General features: G+C 35.5%; 2 protein-coding genes across 2 annotated transcripts; one reads left to right on the top strand and one right to left on the bottom strand.

Moving 5' to 3' along the window:
* Window positions 1-412: 412 nt before the first annotated feature.
* Window positions 413-4715, top strand: LOC107928668 (uncharacterized). The gene is made up of 4 exons (XM_016859924.1): window positions 413-802; window positions 903-1009; window positions 4016-4067; window positions 4623-4715. The coding sequence occupies exons 1-4, from the start codon at window positions 413-415 to the stop codon at window positions 4713-4715; spliced, it is 642 nt and encodes a 213-aa protein (XP_016715413.1).
* Window positions 4716-20124: 15409 nt separating this feature from the next.
* On the bottom strand, window positions 20125-20715 carry LOC107928667 (uncharacterized). The gene has a single exon (XM_016859923.1). It carries the CDS (start codon window positions 20713-20715, stop codon window positions 20125-20127), a length of 591 nt encoding a protein of 196 aa, XP_016715412.1.
* Between the last annotated feature and the right edge of the window lie 1433 nt (window positions 20716-22148).

The following is a 22148-nucleotide window of genomic DNA, read 5'->3' as shown; positions in this document are numbered from 1 at the left end:
CACGACTTGGTTAATCTCAAAATTGGACCCTTTAAAGTACATGATGGAGTCAGCTGCTTTGAGTGGAAGGATGGCCCGATGGCAAATTCTTCTTTCTGAATTCGACATAGTTTATGTGAGTCAAAAGACTGTGAAAGGGAGTGCAATAGCAGATTTTCTAGCCAGCAGAGCTTTGGAAGATTATGAGCCTTTGAACTTTGATTTCCCAAATGAAGATCTAATGTATGTGGCAGCTACCGAAGATGACACCTCAGAAGATCATCCATGGAAACTGAATTTTGACGGAGCATCAAATGCCGTTGGTAATGGAATTGGGGCAGTCTTGATATCCCCAGCTGGAGATCATTATCCGTTCACTTGCAAATTGGATTTTGATTGTATAAATAATATGGCAGAGTACGAAGCATGTATCATGGGAATCCGTGCAGCCATCGAACTTAAAATTAGGGTGTTAGAGGTGTATGGGGATTCTGCACTGGTGATCTATCAGCTCAAAGGTGAGTGCGAGACAAGAGACCCAAAGTTGATCAACTATCGAGAGCTAGTTCGAGATCTAATTAAGGTGTTTGATGATATCACTTTCTTTTATCTCCCGCGAGACGAAAACCAGATGGCAGATGCCTTGGATACGTTAGCTTCTATGATCAGAGTAAATGGACGAGAGAATATGAAGCCGATCCAGATGTGTATTTATGAGGCTCCAGCTCATTGTTGCAATATAGACGATGAAGAGGAAAGAGATGATTATCCTTGGTATCATGATATTCTACGATATGTGAAAAATCGTGAATACCCTGACCAGGTAACGGAAAATGATAAAAGAACGTTGAGAAGGCTAGTAGTGACTATGTCTTGGATGGAGAAATCCTGTATAAAATGAGGAAGGATCAGGTATTGTTAAGGGTGTTGATGTTGTTGAAGTTAAGAAAATCCTGGAAGAGGTCCATGAGGATGTCGGTGGGACGCATGCCAATGGGTTCACAGTGGCCAGGAAAATCATGAGATTCAGGTACTACTGGTCCAAAATGGAAGGAGACTGCATCAGCTATGCCAAAAAATGCCATAAGTGCCAAATTTATGGTGACAAGATCCATGTGCCTCATTCACCCCTTCATGTCATGACTTCTCCGTGGCCTTTTTCAATGTAGGACATGGACGTCATTGGGCCGATTTCACCGAAGGCTTCTAATGGACATCGATTCATCTTTATGGTCATCGATTACTTCACCAAGTGGGTAGAGGCTGCTTCATATGCCAACGTCACAAAGTCGGCAGTCAGTAAGTTCTTGAAAAAAGAAGTCATATGTCGATATGGCATGCCAGAAAGGATCATATCTGACAATGCGTTGAATTTGAATAACAGCGTGATAGTAGAGGTCTGTAGGCAATTCAAAATTAAGCACCATAACTCGTAACCATATCACCTGAAAATGAATGGTGCGGTTGAGGCAGCTAATAAGAATATTAAGAGGATCGTGGGGAAAATGATTGAGACTTACAAGGATTGGCATGAAAAGTTACCATTTGCTCTTTATGCCTATCGAACATCTGTCAGAACTTCTACTGGGGCAAAACCTTACTCATTGGTTTATGGGATGGAGGTAGTTTTGCCCATTGAAGTTGAAATTTCTTCTTTCCGGGTTTTATTAGAGTTGAAGCTAGACGAAGCAGAATGGATTCCTCCCGGTATGATCAACTGAACTTGATTGAAGAAAAGAGACTAAAGGCTATCCGTCATGGTCAAATGTACTAGAAGCGAATGATGCGAGCTTACAACAAAAAGGTTCGCCCCAGAGTATTCCGTGAGGGGGACTTGGTATTGAAGTAAATTCTCCCTATGCAAAAAGATTTTAGAAGGAAATGGATGCTAAACTGGAAAGAACCTTACGTGGTAAAGAAGGCTTTTTCTAGAAGAGCACTGATATTAACTGAGATGGATGGTAGGAGCCTGCCTAACCAAGTAAATTCAGATTCAGTCAAGAAATACTTCGCTTAAAAGGTGAAAACCCGCAAAGGGCGCCTAAAAAAAAGAGAGGTTGAGGTGAAAACTCGCAAAGGGCACCTTGAGACCAAAGGGGTTTTGAATTGAAAACCCGAAAAGGGCAATTCAAATTTTGACCAAGGATGGGCCAGGAGGTAGTCTTGCTATGCTGGAATTAATGAAAAGAAAGCACGCATGTCTTGGGCCATCGACAGAATACGCTAGATCTCCTAGGCACATGATAAGCTCAAAATGGTTTTCGTGGAGTTCATACGGAGGAGCTTGGGCTGTGATATCTGAGGCACTCATTTTTGTTCCTCTTTACCTATTTTTGTACTTTGGTATTATTTGCTTCCTGTAATTAATCCATTTTTCCTGAATTATGTTCCTAAAAAACTTCAGTTTTGACCATCTTTATCTTTACATCCACGTGCTTGTATTGAAATAACGATTAATGGACTAATAATACTTTTGCAAAAGAGGTTTTGCATGTTACTCTGGAAGTTTTTAAATGGTATAAGAACCTGAAACAGGACTATCGTTTAGAACTTACCCGGCTTAGGGGTGGAATATTTGTGTTCAAATTGGGATTATCTCTTCAGTCAAAGATATTGATTGAATAAGAAAATAGGATATAGTGACAACCAAAGCATAAGAGGGGATCATGATGTTTTTCATTAATGAAATGGCGGGCGTACAAATCTGGTCATAGGGCCCGAGGAGTGGTGTAATAGACCGAATTGATGGAAGAGGGGGTTTTGAAGATGGTACAAATCTTAGGTTCTAGAAATACAGTGAAATAGACCCTAAAGTTGCAATAGGGCAAACCAGTTGAGCAAAATGGGTTGTTTCTGTGGGTTTCGCTAGTCGAGCAGGAAGGCAGCATAATACGATATGATAAAACTCTGATGAATAACGAGTGATGACACTTAAAGTTTTAAAAAAGGAGAAGTCATTTTCATTTCTACATTCATATCATTCATAACACATTTGGTTAGGTGCATCTGATTCATTTCGGTCATAGCATTTAAATCATTTGGCATAAACATAGACATGAAACCGAGTCTACAGGGCATGTTCCCCAGGGGACAATGTAGCGACATCGGTGAAAATTGAGTCTTATCTCCATGTATCGACTATGGAGCAAATCGAAAATGGCGAGTCTTATCTTCATGTATCGACTATGGAGTAGATTTTAGCCATTAACCTTATCTCTCTGAGTTTGCAGAGAGCAGGTTGAAGATACAGGTCTTATCTTTCTGAAGTTGCAGGAAGCAGACTGAAAGTTACAGGTCTTATCTCCATGTATCGGTTATGGAGTAGATCGAAAATGGTGAGTCTTATCTCCATGTATCGGCTATGGAGCAGATTTTAGCCACTAACCTTATCTCTCTGAGTTTGTAGAGAGCAGGTTGAAGATACAGGTCTTATCTTCCTGAAGTTGCAGGAAGTAGAATGAAAGTTAAAGGTCTTATCTCCATGTATCGGTTATGGAGCAGATTGAAGATGCCGAGTCTTATCTCCATGTATCAACTATGGAGCAGATTTTAGCCACTAACCTTATCTCTCTGAGTTTGCAGAGAGCAGGTTGAAGATACAAGTCTTATCTTCTTGAAGTTGCAGGAAGCAGACTGAAAGTTACAGGTCTTATCTCCATGTATCGATTATGGAGCAGATCGAAGATGGCAAGTCTTATCTCCACGTATCGACTATGGAGTAGATTTTAGCCACCAGCCTTATCTCTCTGAAGTTGCAGTGGAGCAAGTTGAAGATACAAGTCTTATCTTCCTGAAGTTGCAGGAAGCAGACTGAAAATTACAGATCTTATCTCCATGTATTGGCTATGGACCAGGTTGAAGACGGCGAATCTTATCTCCATGTATCGGCAATGGAGCAGATCTAAGTTATTAGCCTTATCTCCCTGAAGTTGCAGTGGAGCAGGCTTGAAACTACAAGTGTTATCTCCCTGAAGTCACAATAGGGCTCACTGGGGATGCAGAGTGGTTTGAAAACACAATTTCTATACCCCTGAAGATGCAGTGGGTTGGAATGGGGCTGTGAAGAAGGTGAACATAAAGAGGATGTGGCAAGACCGGGCGAAATTGGTTTTTTTGTTGTTTTTGCTTCATTCTCGTTACACGACAATGAGCAAAGAGGGGCAGCTGTAAGACCCAATTTTAGCTCGGGTTATTTAATTTTGGCCCAAATACAAACCACTACCCAAAACATAAAGACCCAATTAAACAAGCCCAAATTTAAAAAAAAACTCTAGCCCACAAAACATTTCAGCAAGGAGGAAACCCTAGATTTGTTGCTTCCTTTCAACCGCCACTACCCACGTTCTTCACCACCACGCACTCCACCTCGCATGTCCGGCCAAGTAGCGTATAGCACGACCCACACCCCACGTCCACCATACCTGTGACTCGAGCAAAGAAATAGGTAGAAACCGTTTGTATTTTGCCTATAAAGCCTTCGTTTTTTCATTGTAAAGAGGGTTTTTTTTTGGGTTGATACAAAAGAAATACAAAATCAGTAGAGAACAACAAGAAAAATAATATTTTGAAGGTGATCATTTACTGTAATTTATTTCTGTCTTTTTCCCTTATTTATATTTTTTTTCTTTTTGGATCTGAAATAGAGACGAAATATAAAAGAGAGAAGTCTTACTGGAGTTGTGCTCATGTCGTCGGCGGCCGTCGCATATGGGACCTTTTACGGAGGTGGTGTCTGATGAAGAGGAGAAAATGAGTGCATGAGTTGAGAGAACATTTCAAAAAATTCTTAAGTTCTTTTCAAAAAAATCAAAAGGGTGATTGTTAAAAGGAAAAGGGGTTTTAAAAAGGTGGATTTGGGTTTTCAGAAGGTTTTAGTTTTTTTTTATTTTTCAAAAAAGGTGGCTTAATTTTAATAGCTTTTGGGGAAAAGACAATTACCTGCACATGGACAGGCTGGTTCTGCTCATGCTCCCTTAAATGGGTAAATTTCGCAGCCAGTCCTTCCCACTTTGCATTACCTTTAATCTGTCCCCATTATGTCTCTTTCATTTCTCTCCAAAGGTTTGTGCACTATTTCGAATTGGTCCGCGCATGAACAGTGTTTTTGGTGATTTGGGTCATTTTCAATTTTAATCCCCAACTATTTGTGCGCGTTTTATTTCGGCCCACAATTTTATTTAAATGATTAATTTTGTTTATAGATTATCCCTTTAGTTTTGTTATGCTTACAATGAAGTTTCTTTTCCCTTTTAAAATAAGAGCATATTATTTAACATATAATTTTGTATTGTTTTGTTGATTTCGTGGTTTTTGTTTTTTTTTTCATGTGCATATTTGTTTTTTCTCAAAACACTTTTGTATATCATCATTACCCTTTTTTATATATTATTTATATTAGGTTTATTCATTTCACATATTTTTTACTTAAATGTTATATATATCACTCTGCATATTGCTTGATCTTTTTGGAATTTTATTTATGTATTATTATATTTTTTATTTTTTATTTTTAATACATATCTAATTCCATGTAAATTATTTATTTTATGGCATTGATTTTAAAATTCATTCGTATGATATTGTTTTGATATATTACTTATTTATGTTTTTTTTAAGTTTTATATCCATTATTTGTTTAAAAGTTTTGGTGTTACCCCTATGGTAGTGTTTAATGTTTTAAAAAAGTTTCCTATCTTCCCTATTGTTCATTTTATTTTAAAGCTTGATATTTTATTTGGGTATTTTGCTTGGAACTTCTTTCAAGTTGGCGATTAACTTATTAGCTTATAACTATTAACGTTTGTATTTACGTAGTATATATTGTCGTTGCATGTTCCCTAATTTGCTCCTTCGTGTTCTTGTATCATTCGTGATTATACATGTAATAGTATTGCCTCGTTTTTATCTCATGCTCAATACTATGTTTATATGATTGTTTTTTATTTACTTTTATTCATATATATATATATTGTTTTAAATTCCAACTTCTTGCTCGATGCCAATTTTTTTTATCTCCAAATGAACTAAACAAGTATGTTTTGACTTGGTCTTTATAAATGTTTATTTGAGTTTTCTAAAAACAAGGCAATGTTTCGAGTTTGGAAAATTCGGGAAATCGTGCCCTAACGTGTTGGGTTTCATTTTTTTGGTTTTGCCAAATATCAGAGTACCCTTTTAAGAGTTCGTTGTGTGTTTTGGAAATTTTGAGGTGATCTCAGTTTTTGGAGACTTAAAGTATTGTGTCCTAACGTGCTGGATGTGGTATTTTATTTCTCTAGAGCGAGAAAACTTTAAAATTCAATTTGAATTGTTCATAAATTTTTAAAGGAATCGTATTTTGAATTTTTTTCCCTTACCAAATTTTCAATGATAGGACATCCAATAATCAATTGGTACCAATTTTAGGCGTACGGGGGTGCTAATCCTTCCTCGTGCGTAACCAGCTCCCGAACCCTTTTTCTCAGTTTTCGTAGACCTAAAATTTTTATTTTAATAAATCAAATGTTTTATTAAAATGATCTATCTTTTTAAGGTGATCCGATTACACCTCAAAAAAAGTCAGTGGCGACTCCATAATTTGTTTTAAAGTCGATCCTCATTTTTTTAAAAATTTTAAAAATGGTTTCGACATTATAATTGTTTCTTAACGAGTAACCCTTGAATCTTCTTTAGCATTGTGTTTATTTTCTTATCAGTTGCTCAGAATTTCACACTACCCCTATATTTATCTACAATTCCACTTTTCACTATTCTGGGATATTCATCCACCATTCAGGGCAGTTTCAATTATCTTCCTATCTTATGATATTTTGATTCTATTATGATTTATATTTGTTTGTACATTGAGGACAATGTACATCTTAAGTGTGGGGAGGTTATTTATATGATTATCAGAAAATCCTTGAATTATGTCTTGTGCTTAAGTAATTTTCTCATATTACTATTAGAATGAATTTTTCTTTGGTTTGTGATTTTTATTGATATGTTTTAGACTAAATTCATAGGTATTTGTGCATTGATGGTTTAAACTTTAAGACATTAGAGAATCAAGCTAACAAGTCTATTTTTCAAAATTAAAATATTTTAGATTGTTTCCCTAAATTGAGGTATTACCTTGAAATTTGAAATTTGTAAGATTGACATTAAAAACCATAATTTTTGTGAGATTTGAGCCTTTAAAGCATACACTTTTCTTGCTCATTTTATTATTGGTTATAAGTGTGCCAATATTGAATTGTTAATCTAGAACTTGCTTCGATTATACATGTTGAGACCATATTTTTTATTTGATATATTGAGATGATAAAGGCACCTAGGTTTTAACCCACTTACCCCACAAAAAGCCTACCTTCACAATTAACCCTTAGTGAACCCCTTTTGAGCCTAACAAACCATTTCTTAATTTATCCTTAATATTAACCCATAGATCATACTTTTTGATTCACTGAGAATTTTTCCTATTTTATTGACTCCCTTTTTTTCGAGATTTGATTTGGTTAATTGCCTAACTATGTTCTTTTACTTTAGTTGTATAATTTTCTCTTATTATTAATTCATTCATTCATTTAAAAAAAGAGAAAAAGAAAATAATAATAATAATAATAATACATATATGTTGATTATTATTAGTTCTTTGGATTGAGCTTAAGTATTTAATTCCATATTCTGAGAAGAAGCTTAAGTTTCTCTTTAATAAATTCGATTGATGTAATTATTTAGTGTTAGTTTATTTTTCTAGTTCGGTAATTTATCAATTCGATCTCGATTCTAACCTTCTTTTTCAGTCTTTATCCACACCTTTAACCCAAGCCCCGTTACAACCCTGCAAAGACCTTTTGATTTGTGTATCATCTCAATTATAGTGGTGGAGATTTGATTTTCATGCAAGCCTATGGTAATAACTTTTCATGTCTGACTATTGAGTGCTTCATTTTTGAACCTTAAACACTTTGAGTGATGTGAGTGAACCTTTAGTGAGGATGTCAATTCTTGTCAGTTTTGGATTAAAGGTAATTATTTAGATAAGGGGAAATACCTATGTTTTCATGCTTTAAAAATGGTAGACTTGGGTTGCTTGTGCATTTAGTGCTCTTTTAGTTGAATTATCAATGTATGATTATTTGTGAAATTATGATAAAATATTACTAATGAGAATTATGGATTGAGAGAGTTTAATTTTAATTGTGAGTTGAGGATTTTGCTTAAGGACAAGCAAACGCTTAAGTGTTGGGATATTTGATAAACCATAAAAGTAACACATTTTAATCCCATACTTAGCATATTTTTGGATGATTTATTATATAATTTAGTAAATTAGATGCTCCTAATCCTTTAATTTCATGTTTTATACTTAGGACAGCATATGGGAACAAAAGGAGCTGAAAACGGGCCAAAAACTGACGAAATGGGCTGATTTAAAGATCCACATGGCCAAGACTAATGCCACACAGGCTGAGCACACGCCCGAGTGAGCCACACGGGCTGGCCACACGCCCATGTGGCAGCCCGTGTCAATATCGCTCCCCGTTTCCCAAATACGCGAAAAAAGCTAAATTTTAGGGTTTCTAAGCACTCTAAAGTCTATATAAACACACTAGAAGTAGACCTAAGGAGAGACACAGAGCAGAAAGCAAAAATTACTCGAAGGAAGCCGTTGGAATCATCTCGAAAGTAGATCCACTTTAAGATTGAAGATTTCCATTCAAATTTCTCTTGAAGTATATTTGGGTTTTTTATGCCTTGTTGTTTTTCTAAATTTGAGATGTTTTCCTTTCACATTATGAACTAAACTCCCTAAATACCTAGGGAGGATGAAACCTATAACGAATCTTATTATTTAATGTTCTGAATTTAATGATAAATACTTGTTCTTGTTCTTAATTATGTGTTCTTAATTCTTGATCTAATATTTTCAGGATATTAATCCAAGTTTGATGTACTTAATCAGAAGAGCAAAAGTCTCTGTTTAAGAGTAGATCTACCATAATTAAGCAGAGTTGCATGCAACCCTAGAAATAGGGTGACATAAATCTGTCAAATTAGAGTCAAATCTAATAAGGGAATCTATAGATCGAGTTAACGCGACAATAGAGGTTTTAATTAGAAAGTGATTTCAATTAATCAACCTAGAGTCAGTTGTTTTTAGTCTCGAAAGAGATATTAACATAATTTAGGAATTTCTACGGATCAAGATAAGTAAATAAATCGTTTGATTCAAAGTTAGAATAATAAGTGAAGTCTAGGTAGATTCTTTCCTGGGTATTGTCTTCTTTATAAGTTTTCTTCAAGTATTTTTCCCAATTTGCTCTCTATCGCGCTTAGTAGTTAATTAGTTAAGTTAATTTTAGATTAAAACAAATCCCTTATATTTTAGGCTAAATAATAAAAAGATAGTTAATACTAGTACTTTTAGTCCTTATGGATATGATATTCTAGACTTACCATAACTATACTACCATTCGATAGGTGCGCTTGCCTAAGTGTGATTGTAATCTAGTTTAGTGTTTCATAAAATAATCATCAATAACGCTCAAAATTGGTACCTAGTTGATTAATTGATGTCCTATTTTTGAGAATTGAAAATTTGAAGAGAGTTTAAAACATTATCCCATCTTGCATAATGATATTTTAATTAAAATCACTTAAGTGAATTAAAACATAAGTGAAAAGGTCTTCTTATCTCGAGGTAAACAAAAAGGTCATGTCCCGTAAGTTAGGATATGACATCTCGAATCCTCAAAAATAAGCTTTCTTATTATTTGATTATTAATTAAATCTTTAGTTTTAAAAGGGATATTCGGTTATCTAGGTTCAAGGGGAAAGTCGAACCCGTAAGTTAGGGCACGATTTCTTGAATCTCCAAATGTAGAACATTGCCTTAATTTTAAAATTTCCTTCATCGAGTAATAACAAACGTAACATCTAAAACAATGTGTATTTATCTTATTTGGGTATAATACAGCAATGGATAAATTTATCTAAACATGATTCGTGACATGATTATAGTGAAATAAAATGAAATTGTAGTGCATAAATATGGAGCGATGATATTCGAAAAATAAAAATGTCATGCTAGTGAATGACAATAATATAAATATAATAAAATCAATTCATAATAATAATGGAAATAATCATGTTATATTTACTACTCTAATACTAATGTAAATAATCAAAGAAAAATAAATAATAATAATAATAATAGGGGCAACAAAAAGTGAAAATAAAAGAAAAAATAACAATATAAATTTTAAATATAAAAAGAGTAAAGAAATAAATAAATATATAAATAAATAAATAAAATTTCATGAAAGATTGCAATTAAATAAACCAATGACTGATTCAGAATTAAAATGAAATCAAAGGCATAAATTGTAATAAAATAAATAAATTAAAATAATAAAACAAAACGAATGACTAAAATAAAATGCACTAAAAAGGGTGAGGACCAAATGGGAATGTAACACCGCTAACCTGTAATCGTCACCGAAATAGGTTAAGAGGTATTACCAGACTTGTAATTCAATTCAGAATAATTATTTATCCAGAAACATCATAATTCAATCAATAACATTCATTCACATCCATTATGTACTTAAATCATACATTCGGGACTAAATCGTAACATATTACAAATTTCAGAAACTTAGAAAATTTTCAAAATTTCAACTATCACACGCCCATGTGAACAGGCCGTGTTCTTCACACGGCATTAGACACTCTCGTGTGTCTAGGTCGTGGCAAAACAGGGCATACATACTGACTTGTCCACACGGTCACATGACACGCCCGTGTGCAAAGCGGTGTGAAAATTAGGGAGGTTACTGACTTGGCCACACGGCCAGTCACACACCCATGTGTCTAACCCGTGCTCGAAACTGACTTGGTCACACAGCCCAGCACACACCTGTGTGTGATTGACCGTGTAGCCTGCTCAGGCTCATTTCGAAATGGCCTTTGAGCAACACGGTTGAGACACACGCCCGTGTCCTTACCCATGTGGGTAAAAATAGGCTATTTACAAAGCCATATTGCCACACTAATATCACAAGCATACATAACCACCAATGGAAATTATTTTACAACCATTTCATATGCAAAATATAACCAATTCATACCTATTCCATCTTTATCAAATCATTCACAACAAAACATATTAATTTATCAACATTCAACACCATATATGTCAAATACTATTAATCAAATTTACCATATTAAAGACATCATATAAGCTTTCATACTAAGCCAACCATTTCCAACTCAAGCCATATCACATAGCTTGATCAAATACCAAAATTCACATTACATTCATTAGTATAAGTAACCATATGATTCAACCTAAAAACTAGCCTATACATGTCATATTTACATCATTTACATAAGTTCCAAAATTATCAAAAGTCGCCTGGATAGTGTGATAGTAATCTCTGACTTTAATCGAATCGAGCAAGCTTCAGATCTATAAAACACAGAAAAATATACGGACTAAGCATTAAGCTTAGTAAGCACGTATAATATAGAATTAAACTTACCAAATGACAATAAGCATTTTTAACAAATTAAAATCCAATCGATTTGTTCATAATGCCTATTTACATCACCAATCACAAAGTAGTTATCTCATATTCATCTATTCATCAATTCATAAGAATGAAACTAACCACATATACATTCATATAACATCCAAAACAACTCTCAATTCATGTAACTCAAGTATCATTGTATCCATACTAATCATAAATCTCATGTACTCTTATAACATATAATCCATTTAAACCTTATAATCCATGTAACATGTAACACCCCTTACCCATACCCGAGACTGGGACAAGGTACGAGGCGTTACCAGACACATACTCAGACACTTTCAGAAAATACGGGTTATAGAATTTCATTCTAATTTAAAACCGACCAAATAACATTACAGTGTCCCGATTTTGGACCTACAAGGTTCAATACATACATTCAAAGCGATCCAGGACTAAACCGAGAACTATAGAAAATTTTAGAAGAAAATTACTAGGGTTATGCCTCACACGCCCGTATAGAGGCAAAGCACACGCCTGTGTGCTTAGGGACACGCCCGTGTGTCCCACCTGTGTTGAATTATTTGGATTTATTTTTCATTTCGAACCTACAGGGATTTTCACATGGCCAAGCACATGCCCGTGTCCCTTACACGGCCTAGACACGCCTGTGTCATCGCCCGTGTTCAAAAAAATGGACATTCTGTTTATGACATAATCATTCATTTTAAGGCACGTGGCAAAGGTACATGCCCGTGTGCTAGGCCGTGTCCTCCACACGGTTGAGATACACAGCCATGTCTCTACTCGTGTGTTTACTACCATGAAAACTGACCTAAAATTTTAAGTGCAGGGGACACACGGCCAGGCAACATGCCTATGGGGCTGACCGTGTATCACACACGGCCTAGACACATGCCCGTGTGTCTACCCGTATAGACCTTTTTAGGGCTATTTTCCAAGCCTTTGGTCACCCTCTTTCATCTATACACACTTAGAGACTTCAATGGTATTTAACATGGCCTAATTATAATCTTAAACAACCTTGACATAACTCATTGCATGTTAACCTCATCTTATCGGTTTAGTACATGCTGAATTATCCTTTTCGTATTAGGGATTAACATAGAACATTTTACATTTTACACTTAGGCCATATTATAACCATATACCATTATATGCTATGTCCTCTCTCAATTTATTAGGTCCCATTTCAATAATCCATTCATGATAAACCTCATCACCATATCTCATGAAACATTTAAACATAGACATGCATCATTAGTAGGTTTACAACCTACATCAATATGAGCCATATCTCATGGCCATATACAAAGGAATAAGTATACCATTTAGGCTCTTACATTGGCCAGCCAAATGACACATATAACAAAATAACCAAAAATCTTATACATGCCATTAAACAAAATAAAAGTATCTATATACCAAAGCAGAACAAGTCAATAATGTGTTGATTCTCCAACCGTTTTCCAATCTTCACGAGTCCACGAGCTCTATAAGACAGGGAAAGGAGAAGGGGGTAAGCATTTATATGCTTAGTAAGTCCAGATAACTGGAAAGTAAACTTATCGGTTAATTAGCATACAACCATATTTAGGCAATAATTCCAACAAGCATAAAATAGTTTCCCTATCACATACACCCAATCATCAAATTAGTCTCATAACAATACATCATGTCATTGGTCTTAGATGAGCTCATCAATTCAATATTTCCATTTCTATTTCTCATGTTAATCCCATTGAACTCCTCGAAAATCTCAACTGATAGCCCAATTACCATCAAGTCATACAAGTGATCGTCTCAAGTACGCACCCCTGTGAACCTTATATCTTACGGCGGGATTACCAGTCTAGGCTAAATCCCCCGTAGTACTAACTTATAGAGCAATATCGAGATTACCAGTCCAAGCTAAATCCCTCTATATGACAATTGCTCTCATAAGCTCGAATCTAAATTGCTAGTCCAGGCTAAATTTAGCCCTCAATCGGGTTACACGTCCAGCCTAAATTCTTAACGCACCCATATTCTTTGAGAGGCTCGATCACTCAAAGAACACCTGTCCAGACTAGATCCTTTCTACTTTGATATCATAGGATTACTCGTCAGGGCTAAATCCTTTTCTGCAACACATACAGGATCTCATATCATATAAGCCATAATTTATCCATCGGATCTCCCTTTCTATTTCAATCGGGACATTTATCATCTTTCATTTACACAAGCACATTTCATGAGTTATCATGCCATGAATATCTAAATTTTCATACATTCAAGAACATGCATGTTTAAGTGTATTAAGAGTTTACTTCGGTTACACAAACTTACCTAGTAATTGCTTCGGTTTAATATTCGATTATTCCAAAAACCTTTCGTTTTCCACAGTCGACCTTTGGAATTGGTTCCTCGGGGTCTATATCAATAAAATTTGACTATTAATACATCACATTTTTCATTTTAGGATTTAAAACTAACCCACAGGAAAAATAACCAATTTGCCCCTAACCTTTCACACCTTTACAATTTAGTCCTAAGGCTCATATAATGAAATGCATGAAATTTATAAATTACCCAAGCCTAGCCGAATATTTTTCTTGCTTATAGCAGCCCGCATTTTCTTTCATTTTACATTTTTCTACCCATTTTCACAACTTTTACAAAATAGTCCCTTAAGCCATTTCCATGAAAAACTACTTAGTAAAAGTTGTTTACTATCCTTTAAACTCCCTCATATTCCTCCATAAATCATCAAAACACAAACATCTCATGCATGGGTAAATTTTTTAACATGAACGCTAGCTAGAAATATGGGTAGAAATAGAGAGAGCATGTTACGAGGATCTTAAAAATACGAAGAGCATTAAAAACGGGGTTAGGGAACACTTACTATTGAGCTTGAAATGTTGAAAACCCTAGCTATGGAGAGCATGCAAATTTCGACAGCATGGACAAGATGAATGACTTGATTTTGGCTTATTTTTCCCTTTTTATTCTTTAATTAACCAAATGACCAAAATGCCCTTCATTACTAAACTTCAAAAATTTTCCATTGATGCCCATTTTTGTCCAAAAACTTAAAAATTTGGAAAATTGCTCTTTAAAGACCTCTAATTAATAATCTATAGAATTTCATACTAATTGCTTCTAAAAACCAAGTTTTACAATTCATTCAATTTGGTCCTTAATTTCCAATTGGACACCTTACACATAGAATTTCTTCATGAAACTTTAACACATGCTTATTTTCATATCCTAGACCTCATAATAATCATAAAATAATTATTTTAACATCAAATTTGTGGTCCCGAAGCTACTATTTCGACTAGGCCCTAATTTGCGATGTTACATAACATGTATTTCATGTAAGGTATATTATTCATGTAACATGTACTTTATGTTTCATATCAGTATAATGCCCGTTGAACCTTCAGAAATATTGATGATACTCAGGTGGTACACACTAAGTGTATAAATCAAAAATCTGTCTATTCATCATCATACACGCTCTCCATTATCAATATGCTCCTCCTGAGCCGATAAACGGTAAGCTCAATTGAGCTGAACGATAAGCTCCGTAGAGCTGAAACGATAAGCCCCTAAAGACTGAAACAGTAAGCTCATACGAGCTGTGGTGAGTCTGCAACAAATGCTAGAGCACGACCAAGCGGTAACCCTAGTGACATGTCACTTGTATCCTACGACTTTCTACGGTTCAAACGAGACTCAAAAATAAATTTGAGCATATAAACAATAGGAATTTCAATTCTATAATTCATATATATACATTCATACAATATTCAAGATAGAAATTTCACTTATAAATATAAGTTTGATTCTAATTATACGAACTTACCTCGAGTTGCTCGGATATCAACTATCGGCTACTCGTTAATCTTTTCCTTCCACCGATCTAAACCCAAACTCGGCTTATCTTGGTCTATATATTATCAAATTCAACATTTTTAGTAACCATTTAATTCAATTCACACATATTTGGCAAATTACAAATTTGGCCCTATACTTTTGATTACTTTGCAATTTAGTCACTTATACATAAAATGGAAAATTTCACATTTTTAACCACAATCCACCTTATCAAAATTCTATATGGTATTATACTATCCCATATTTTCACTTTATTCACATTTCCACCACAACATTTCTATCTTTCACAATTTAATCCCTAATTCTCATTTTTGTCAAAAATCACATTATAAAACTTGTATATCTATTAACAAGCATCAATAATATAACAAGAAACTTCAAAATACCCAAGTATTCAACAATGACATATCTCAAAATCTTTAATAGTTTTAAAAACAAAGGTACGGGTCAGCTAGATTAAGCTGCAACAAGCTCAAAAATGTAGAAATCATTAAAAATGGATCAAAAATCGTACCTTAATTGAAGATTCAAGCTTGGCCGAATGAAAACCTAAATTTCCTATTCTTTTCTTCTCAATTTTCGGCAATGAAGATGATGGAAATGAGAATTTTGGTTTTAGTTTTATTATTATTAACCTTAATTAACATTTTACCAAAATAACCTTAATAAACTTTAATAATTTCAAAAATACCAAGCCCACAACTTCCACTATCTCATTTAAGGTCTAATTGACATGCAAGGACTCTCTTATTAATAAACCATAGCAATTTAATACCTTTAACAATGGTACTCAACTTTTACGCGTTATGCGATTTAGTCCTTTTTACCGAATTAAGCATTTAAACGGTAAAATTTCCTAACGAAACTTTCACCAAATAATTCTATCATGCTGTAAACCTTAATATAATAGTAGTAATAATAAAATAAATATTTTTACTTCGAATTTGTGGTCCCAAAACCACTGTTGCGATTTGACATAAAAATCGACTATTACGACTCTCCCCCCTTTAGGAATTTTCGTCTCCAAAAATCTTGCCGGTAAAAAGGTTAGGGTACTATTTTCACAAAGCTTCATCGGGCTCCCACGTAGCTTCCTCTATCTCGTGTTTATGCCAAAGAACCTTCACAAGTGCTATACGTTTATTTCTCAATTCTTTGATTTCTCGAGCTAGAATTCTGATTGGTTCTTCATTATACGACAAATCAAACTGTATTTCTACATCAATGGGAGAAATCACATGTGACGGATCTGATCTATATCGACTTAGCATCATAACATGAAAAACATTATGTATCTTTTCAAGTTCAGACGGTAATAATAGTCGATATGCTACAGGGCCTATTCTTTCAACAATTTCATACGCCCCGATGAATCGTGGACTTAACTTTCCTTTACGGCCAAAACAGAGAATTTTCTTCCATGGTGACACTTTCTAGAATACATGATCTTTAACCTGAAACTTTATTTCTTTACATTTCAAATCCGCGTATGATTTTTTTTGATCTGAAGCTGCTTTTAAACTGTCGCGAATCATTTTCACTTTTTCTTATGTTTCTCTAATCAATTCAAACTCGTAAATCTTTTTCTCACTTAATTCAGTCCAGTACGGTGTTTAACATTTACAAACGTATAAATCTTCGTACGGTGCCATCTTTATACTCGTTTGAAAACTGTTGTTATAAGCAAATTCAATCAGAGGCAAGTATTTCTCCTAGCTACCTTCAAACTCGAGAATGCAACAACGCAACATATCCTCAAGTATCTGTACAATTCTTTCGGACTGACCGTCCATCTAGGGATGAAAAGCAATGCGGAAATTCAATTTCATTCCAAGAGTTTCTTGTAATTTCTTCCAAAATCTTGACGTAAATCTCGGGTCTCTATCGGAGATAATAGACAGTGGTACACCATGCAATCATACAATTTTAGACAAGTACAGTTCAGCCAGTCTATCAAGAGAGTAATCCGTACGTACTGGTATGAAATGAGCAGATTTCGTCATTCTATCTACGATAACCCAAATTGAGTCTTTCTTTTTTGGAGTCAGAGGCAATCCCGATACAAAATCCATTGTAACTCTATCCCATTTCCATTCTGGAACCATTACTAGCTGTAATAAACCTGACGGTACTTGATGTTCGGCTTTTACTTGTTGACAGATTAAACATCTCGATACAAACTCTGATATATCTCGTTTCATTCCCGACCACTAGTACAACTGTTTCAGATCGTTATACATTTTGGTGCTACCCAGATGAATAGAAAAGTGACTACTGTGTGGCTCATGTCAAATTTTTTGAATGAGTTCGATGTCTTTCGGTACAAAAATTCTATTCTAAAACATTAAGCAACCATCATTCCCATTATGAAATTTAGAATCAGAATTAGACACATATAAATTTCTTTTAGCTTGCAACTCGCTGTCATCTTTCTGAGCCTCGCAGATTTGTTGCAAAAATACTGGCCTAGCTCTCATCTTAGCTAAAATAGATCTGTCATCATATATCATCATTTGAGTATTCATTGCCTGTAAAGCAAATAAGGACTTCCGACTCAAAGCATCGGCTACAACGTTGGCCTTTCCCGGAGGATAATCAATTACAAACTCGTAATCTTTCAATAGTTCAAGCCATCTTCGTTGTCGCAGATTCAAGTCTCTTTGTGACATTAAATACTTCAAGCTCTTATGATCCGTAAATATTCGACATTTCTCACCGTATAGATAGTGTCGCCAAATATTTAATGCGAATACTATTGTAGCTAATTCAAGATCATATGTCGGGTAATTCTTCTCGTGTGGTTTCAATTGTCGGGAAGCATAAGCTACAACTTTTCCGTCTTGCATCAATACTCAACCTAGTCCATTTAATGACGCATCACTATAAATCACAAACTCTTTACCCGATTCAAGTTGAACTAAAACCGGCGCTTCTGTTAACAATGCTTTCAACTGTTCGAAACTCTGTTGACACTTCTCATTCCATTCGAATTTCACATCTTTTTTAAGCAATCAAGCTAACGGTACTGCAATCATCAAAAATCCTTTCACAAATCTTATGTAATATCCCGCTAATCCCAGAAAACTTCTGATCTCAGATACATTTTTCGGAGGTTTCCAGTCAACAATAGCATAAATCTTACTCAGATACACTCGGATACCTTCAGCTGAAACTATATGCCCCAAAAATCCAACCTCTCGAAGCCAAAATTCATATTTGCTGAACTTTGCAAATAATTGTTTATCCTGTAAAGTTTTTAACACAATCCTCAAATGCTCGGTATGTTCAGACTCATCACGTGAATAGATCAGAATGTCATCAGTGAATACAACCACGAATCTATCTAAATACGGTCTAAATATCCGATTCATCAAATCCATAAAAACAGCAGGAGCATTAGTTAAACCAAATGCATAACAAGAAATTCATAATGTCTGTACCTTGTTCTAAAAGTTGTTTTTGGTACATCAGACTCTTTAACTCGCAATTGATAATATCCCGATCTCAGATCAATTTTCAAAAATATTGTAGCCCCTTTCAACTAATTAAACAAATCATCAATCCATGGTAAAGGATATTTGTTCTTTATAGTCACTTTGTTCAGTTGTCTGTAATCAATACACATTCTCATCGACCCGTCTTTCCTTTGCACAAATAATACCGGAGCACCTCAGGGCGAGAAACTCAGTCTAACAAAACCTCTATCTGTTAACTCTTGCAACAGAGCTTTCAACTCTTTCAACTCTGTTGGTGCCATTCTATACGGAGATATCGATATAGGTGTTGTTCTCGATATTAATTCAATACCAAATTCAACCTCTCTAATTGGCTGTAATCCCGGTAGTTCTTCAGGAAATACATTCGAAAACTCGCAAACCACTGGTACAGATTCAATTTTCGATTTCGATAACTTAGTATGCAGTACATATGCAAGATATGCATCACAACCCTTTTTCATACATTTCTGAGCCATCAAAGACGATAATATAGAAGGCAATTCACTCAAATCATTAGACTCAATCTAAAGAATTTCACCATTCTGACATTTCAACTCAATAATCTTTCGTCTGTAGTTCAAAACTGCATCATGCATAGTCAGCCAATCCATACCCAAAATCACATCAAACTCATCGACGGTAGAAGCATCAAGTTAGCCCAAAAACTGTAACCGTAGATTTGCCTACAAATTTTATCAACTAGAACAGATTTGCCTTGGAGATTCGATACTTTAATTACAAACTCTGTAGACTCAGCATGTAAACTCTTTTTAAATTCTAAATTCATGCAGATATATGAATGACTTGATCCAAGGTCAATCAATGCAGCCATCTCAGTGTCAAAGAGAGAAAAAGTACCGGTAATAACATCTGGCAATGATGCCTCCTCACGTGCACAGATAGCATAAGCTTGGGCAGGTGCTTGTACCTCAGATCTCACTGTAGTATCTCTAGCAACACCTCGATTACCACTAGCATTCCCAGTTTTTAGGGGTGGTCTCCCTCTAGCAGACGTGTTGCTAATTTTCGCTAGTTGATCTCTTTTAGCCATAGAATTTTTTGGACAATCCTGGAGAAAGTGATCAAAAGATCCGCATCTAAAGCAAGCTCCGCTCTCAAGTCTACAATCACTATAATGTCGCCTATTGCCATGCTTTCACTCAGGCCCAACATTCTTAACACTGCCCACATTAGCAACAGATGTCGTTTGAGGTTTTGAGTTAAATTGTCTTGCGTCTCTCTCTAATCAAAATTCCCACAGAAGCAGTAGAGCGAGGATGAAAATCTTTGGATTTTTTTGATATTGATTGGTGTGATTTCCCCGCATATCTCTTTCTGAAGTCCTTAGCCTCAGAATCGGCTTTTCTTTTCTCTCTACTAAGTTCTTTAGCCTTGCATGCTCTATCAATCAAGACAACAAATTCTTTCAAGTCTAGAATTTCAACCAGGAGTTTGATATCCTCGTTCAACCCATTTACAAACCGTTTACACATCATTTCTTCGGTAGCCACGCACTCCCAGGCATACTTGCTTAATCGAAAAAATTCTCCTTCATATTCAATTACGGTCCTACGACTCTGCTTAAGCTCTAAAAACTCTTTATGCTTTTGATCCAGGAATCGTTGGCTTATGTATTTCTTACAGAATTTCATCTGAAAGAATTCCCAAGTCATTCGTTCTCTGGGTACTATCGACACCAATGTGTTCCACCACTGATACGCTGTGTCCTTTAGCAGTGATACAACACCTTTTACATAATCATCCGGTATGCACGACAATTCATCAAACACTCGGATGGTATTCTCAAGCATTAATTCAGCCTTATGAGGATCATCATCAATTGTATCCCTGAACTCTTGAGCCCCGTACTTTTGATTCTATCTACTAATAGTCTGTTCGGTTGCAAAAATTCCTAACCTTGGGGAGCTATGGGTATTGGTTCGGAAACAGGTGGGGGTAGAGGTTGTTGAGTAGCCGAATTTGCTTGGACATACTCAGAGAATCATTCATTCATCATCTGGAAGAAAGCTTCTTTAGCCTCTCTTCCTTGACTACTTGCTACAGGTCTAAGTTCGGAAAGCGCTGTCCCTTGAGTGGGAGCAGATGCATTACTCTCTACTTCGTCAGCTATCGCTCGATTTGGATCCATTTGCTATATAAAAACACATTTAAAATATCAAGAGTCATCACACTATTGCAGGTTATATATATATGGCATGTATAGCAAGACTCATATATACTATGGTAGTCCTAGAATCGACTAAACCATAGCTCTGATACCAATAAAATGTAACACCCCTAACCCGTAACCTTCACCGGAATAGGTTAAGAGGTATTACCAGACTTGTAATTCAATTCATATCAATTATTTATCCAGAATGTAACATCCCTAACCCGTATTCGTCGCCGGAATGGGTTAAGAGGCATTACCAGACTCGTAACTTAGATCAAAACAACCAAATATCAAATACCATCTCAATCTAACAAAATACCATTCATTCATGCTCATTACAAACTTAAACTGAGCATACAAGGTCTAACCCAAGCATCTAGGACTAAATCGATAACATGTGAACTCTTTAGAACTTATAAAAATTTTTAACTTTTAAAAGGTTACACGCCCGTGTGAACAGGATGTGTGCCTCACACGACATTAGACACACCCTTGTGTCTAAGCCGTGGCGAAACAGGGCGTACATACTAACTTGTCCATATGGCCACAAGACACTCCCGTGTGCCAGGCCGTGTGAAAATTAGAAAGGCAGCTGACTTGGCCACACGGCTGACCACACGCCCGTGTGCCAACCTGTGTGCCACACACGACCAATAGACACGCCCGTGTGTCTAGGCCGTGTCAAAATTGGAGAGTATACTACATTTAATTCGTAAGGTACCCCAGGGGACACACGACAGTGTAACGTGACCATCTGTCGAACACGGCTAAGACACACGCCCGTGTTGACAAAAATAGGCCATTTGAATAGCCAATTTGCCACCCCAATTTGGGTCAACCTACAAGCAAAGAAATAAGCATATATACACAACCAATTCAGCCAAGTTTCAAACCAAAACATAAGCCACTCATGACATATCAATTCCAATCAAATACATACTCATAAGCCTTACCAATCTATATCAAAACATAAATTAAAAGCTTCTCAAAACATTTCTTTCTATACATCATTCAATTTCATGCTACAACTTGCCAAAACTTTCCAACATTTACCATTTCTTTTGTCCAACA

Source organism: Gossypium hirsutum, chromosome A12 (assembly GCF_007990345.1).
Source record: "Gossypium hirsutum isolate 1008001.06 chromosome A12, Gossypium_hirsutum_v2.1, whole genome shotgun sequence".
Taxonomy (NCBI): Eukaryota; Viridiplantae; Streptophyta; class Magnoliopsida; order Malvales; family Malvaceae; genus Gossypium; species Gossypium hirsutum.
This window is presented reverse-complemented; position numbering and strand designations above follow the sequence as displayed.

Excerpts from the sequence above, each read along its gene's own strand:
- LOC107928668 (XM_016859924.1), top strand. The coding sequence starts at position 413 with ATGGGAATCCGTGCAGCCATCGAACTTAAAATTAGGGTGTTAGAGGTG. Across the intron at positions 1,010-4,015 it reads AGGAAAATCATGAGATTCAG|ATGCAGTGGGTTGGAATGGG; the intron begins GTACTACTGGTC and ends ATACCCCTGAAG. Across the intron at positions 4,068-4,622 it reads GTGAACATAAAGAGGATGTG|AGACGAAATATAAAAGAGAG; the intron begins GCAAGACCGGGC and ends GATCTGAAATAG.
- LOC107928667 (XM_016859923.1), bottom strand. The coding sequence starts at position 20,715 with ATGCTTGAGAATACCATCCGAGTGTTTGATGAATTGTCGTGCATACCG.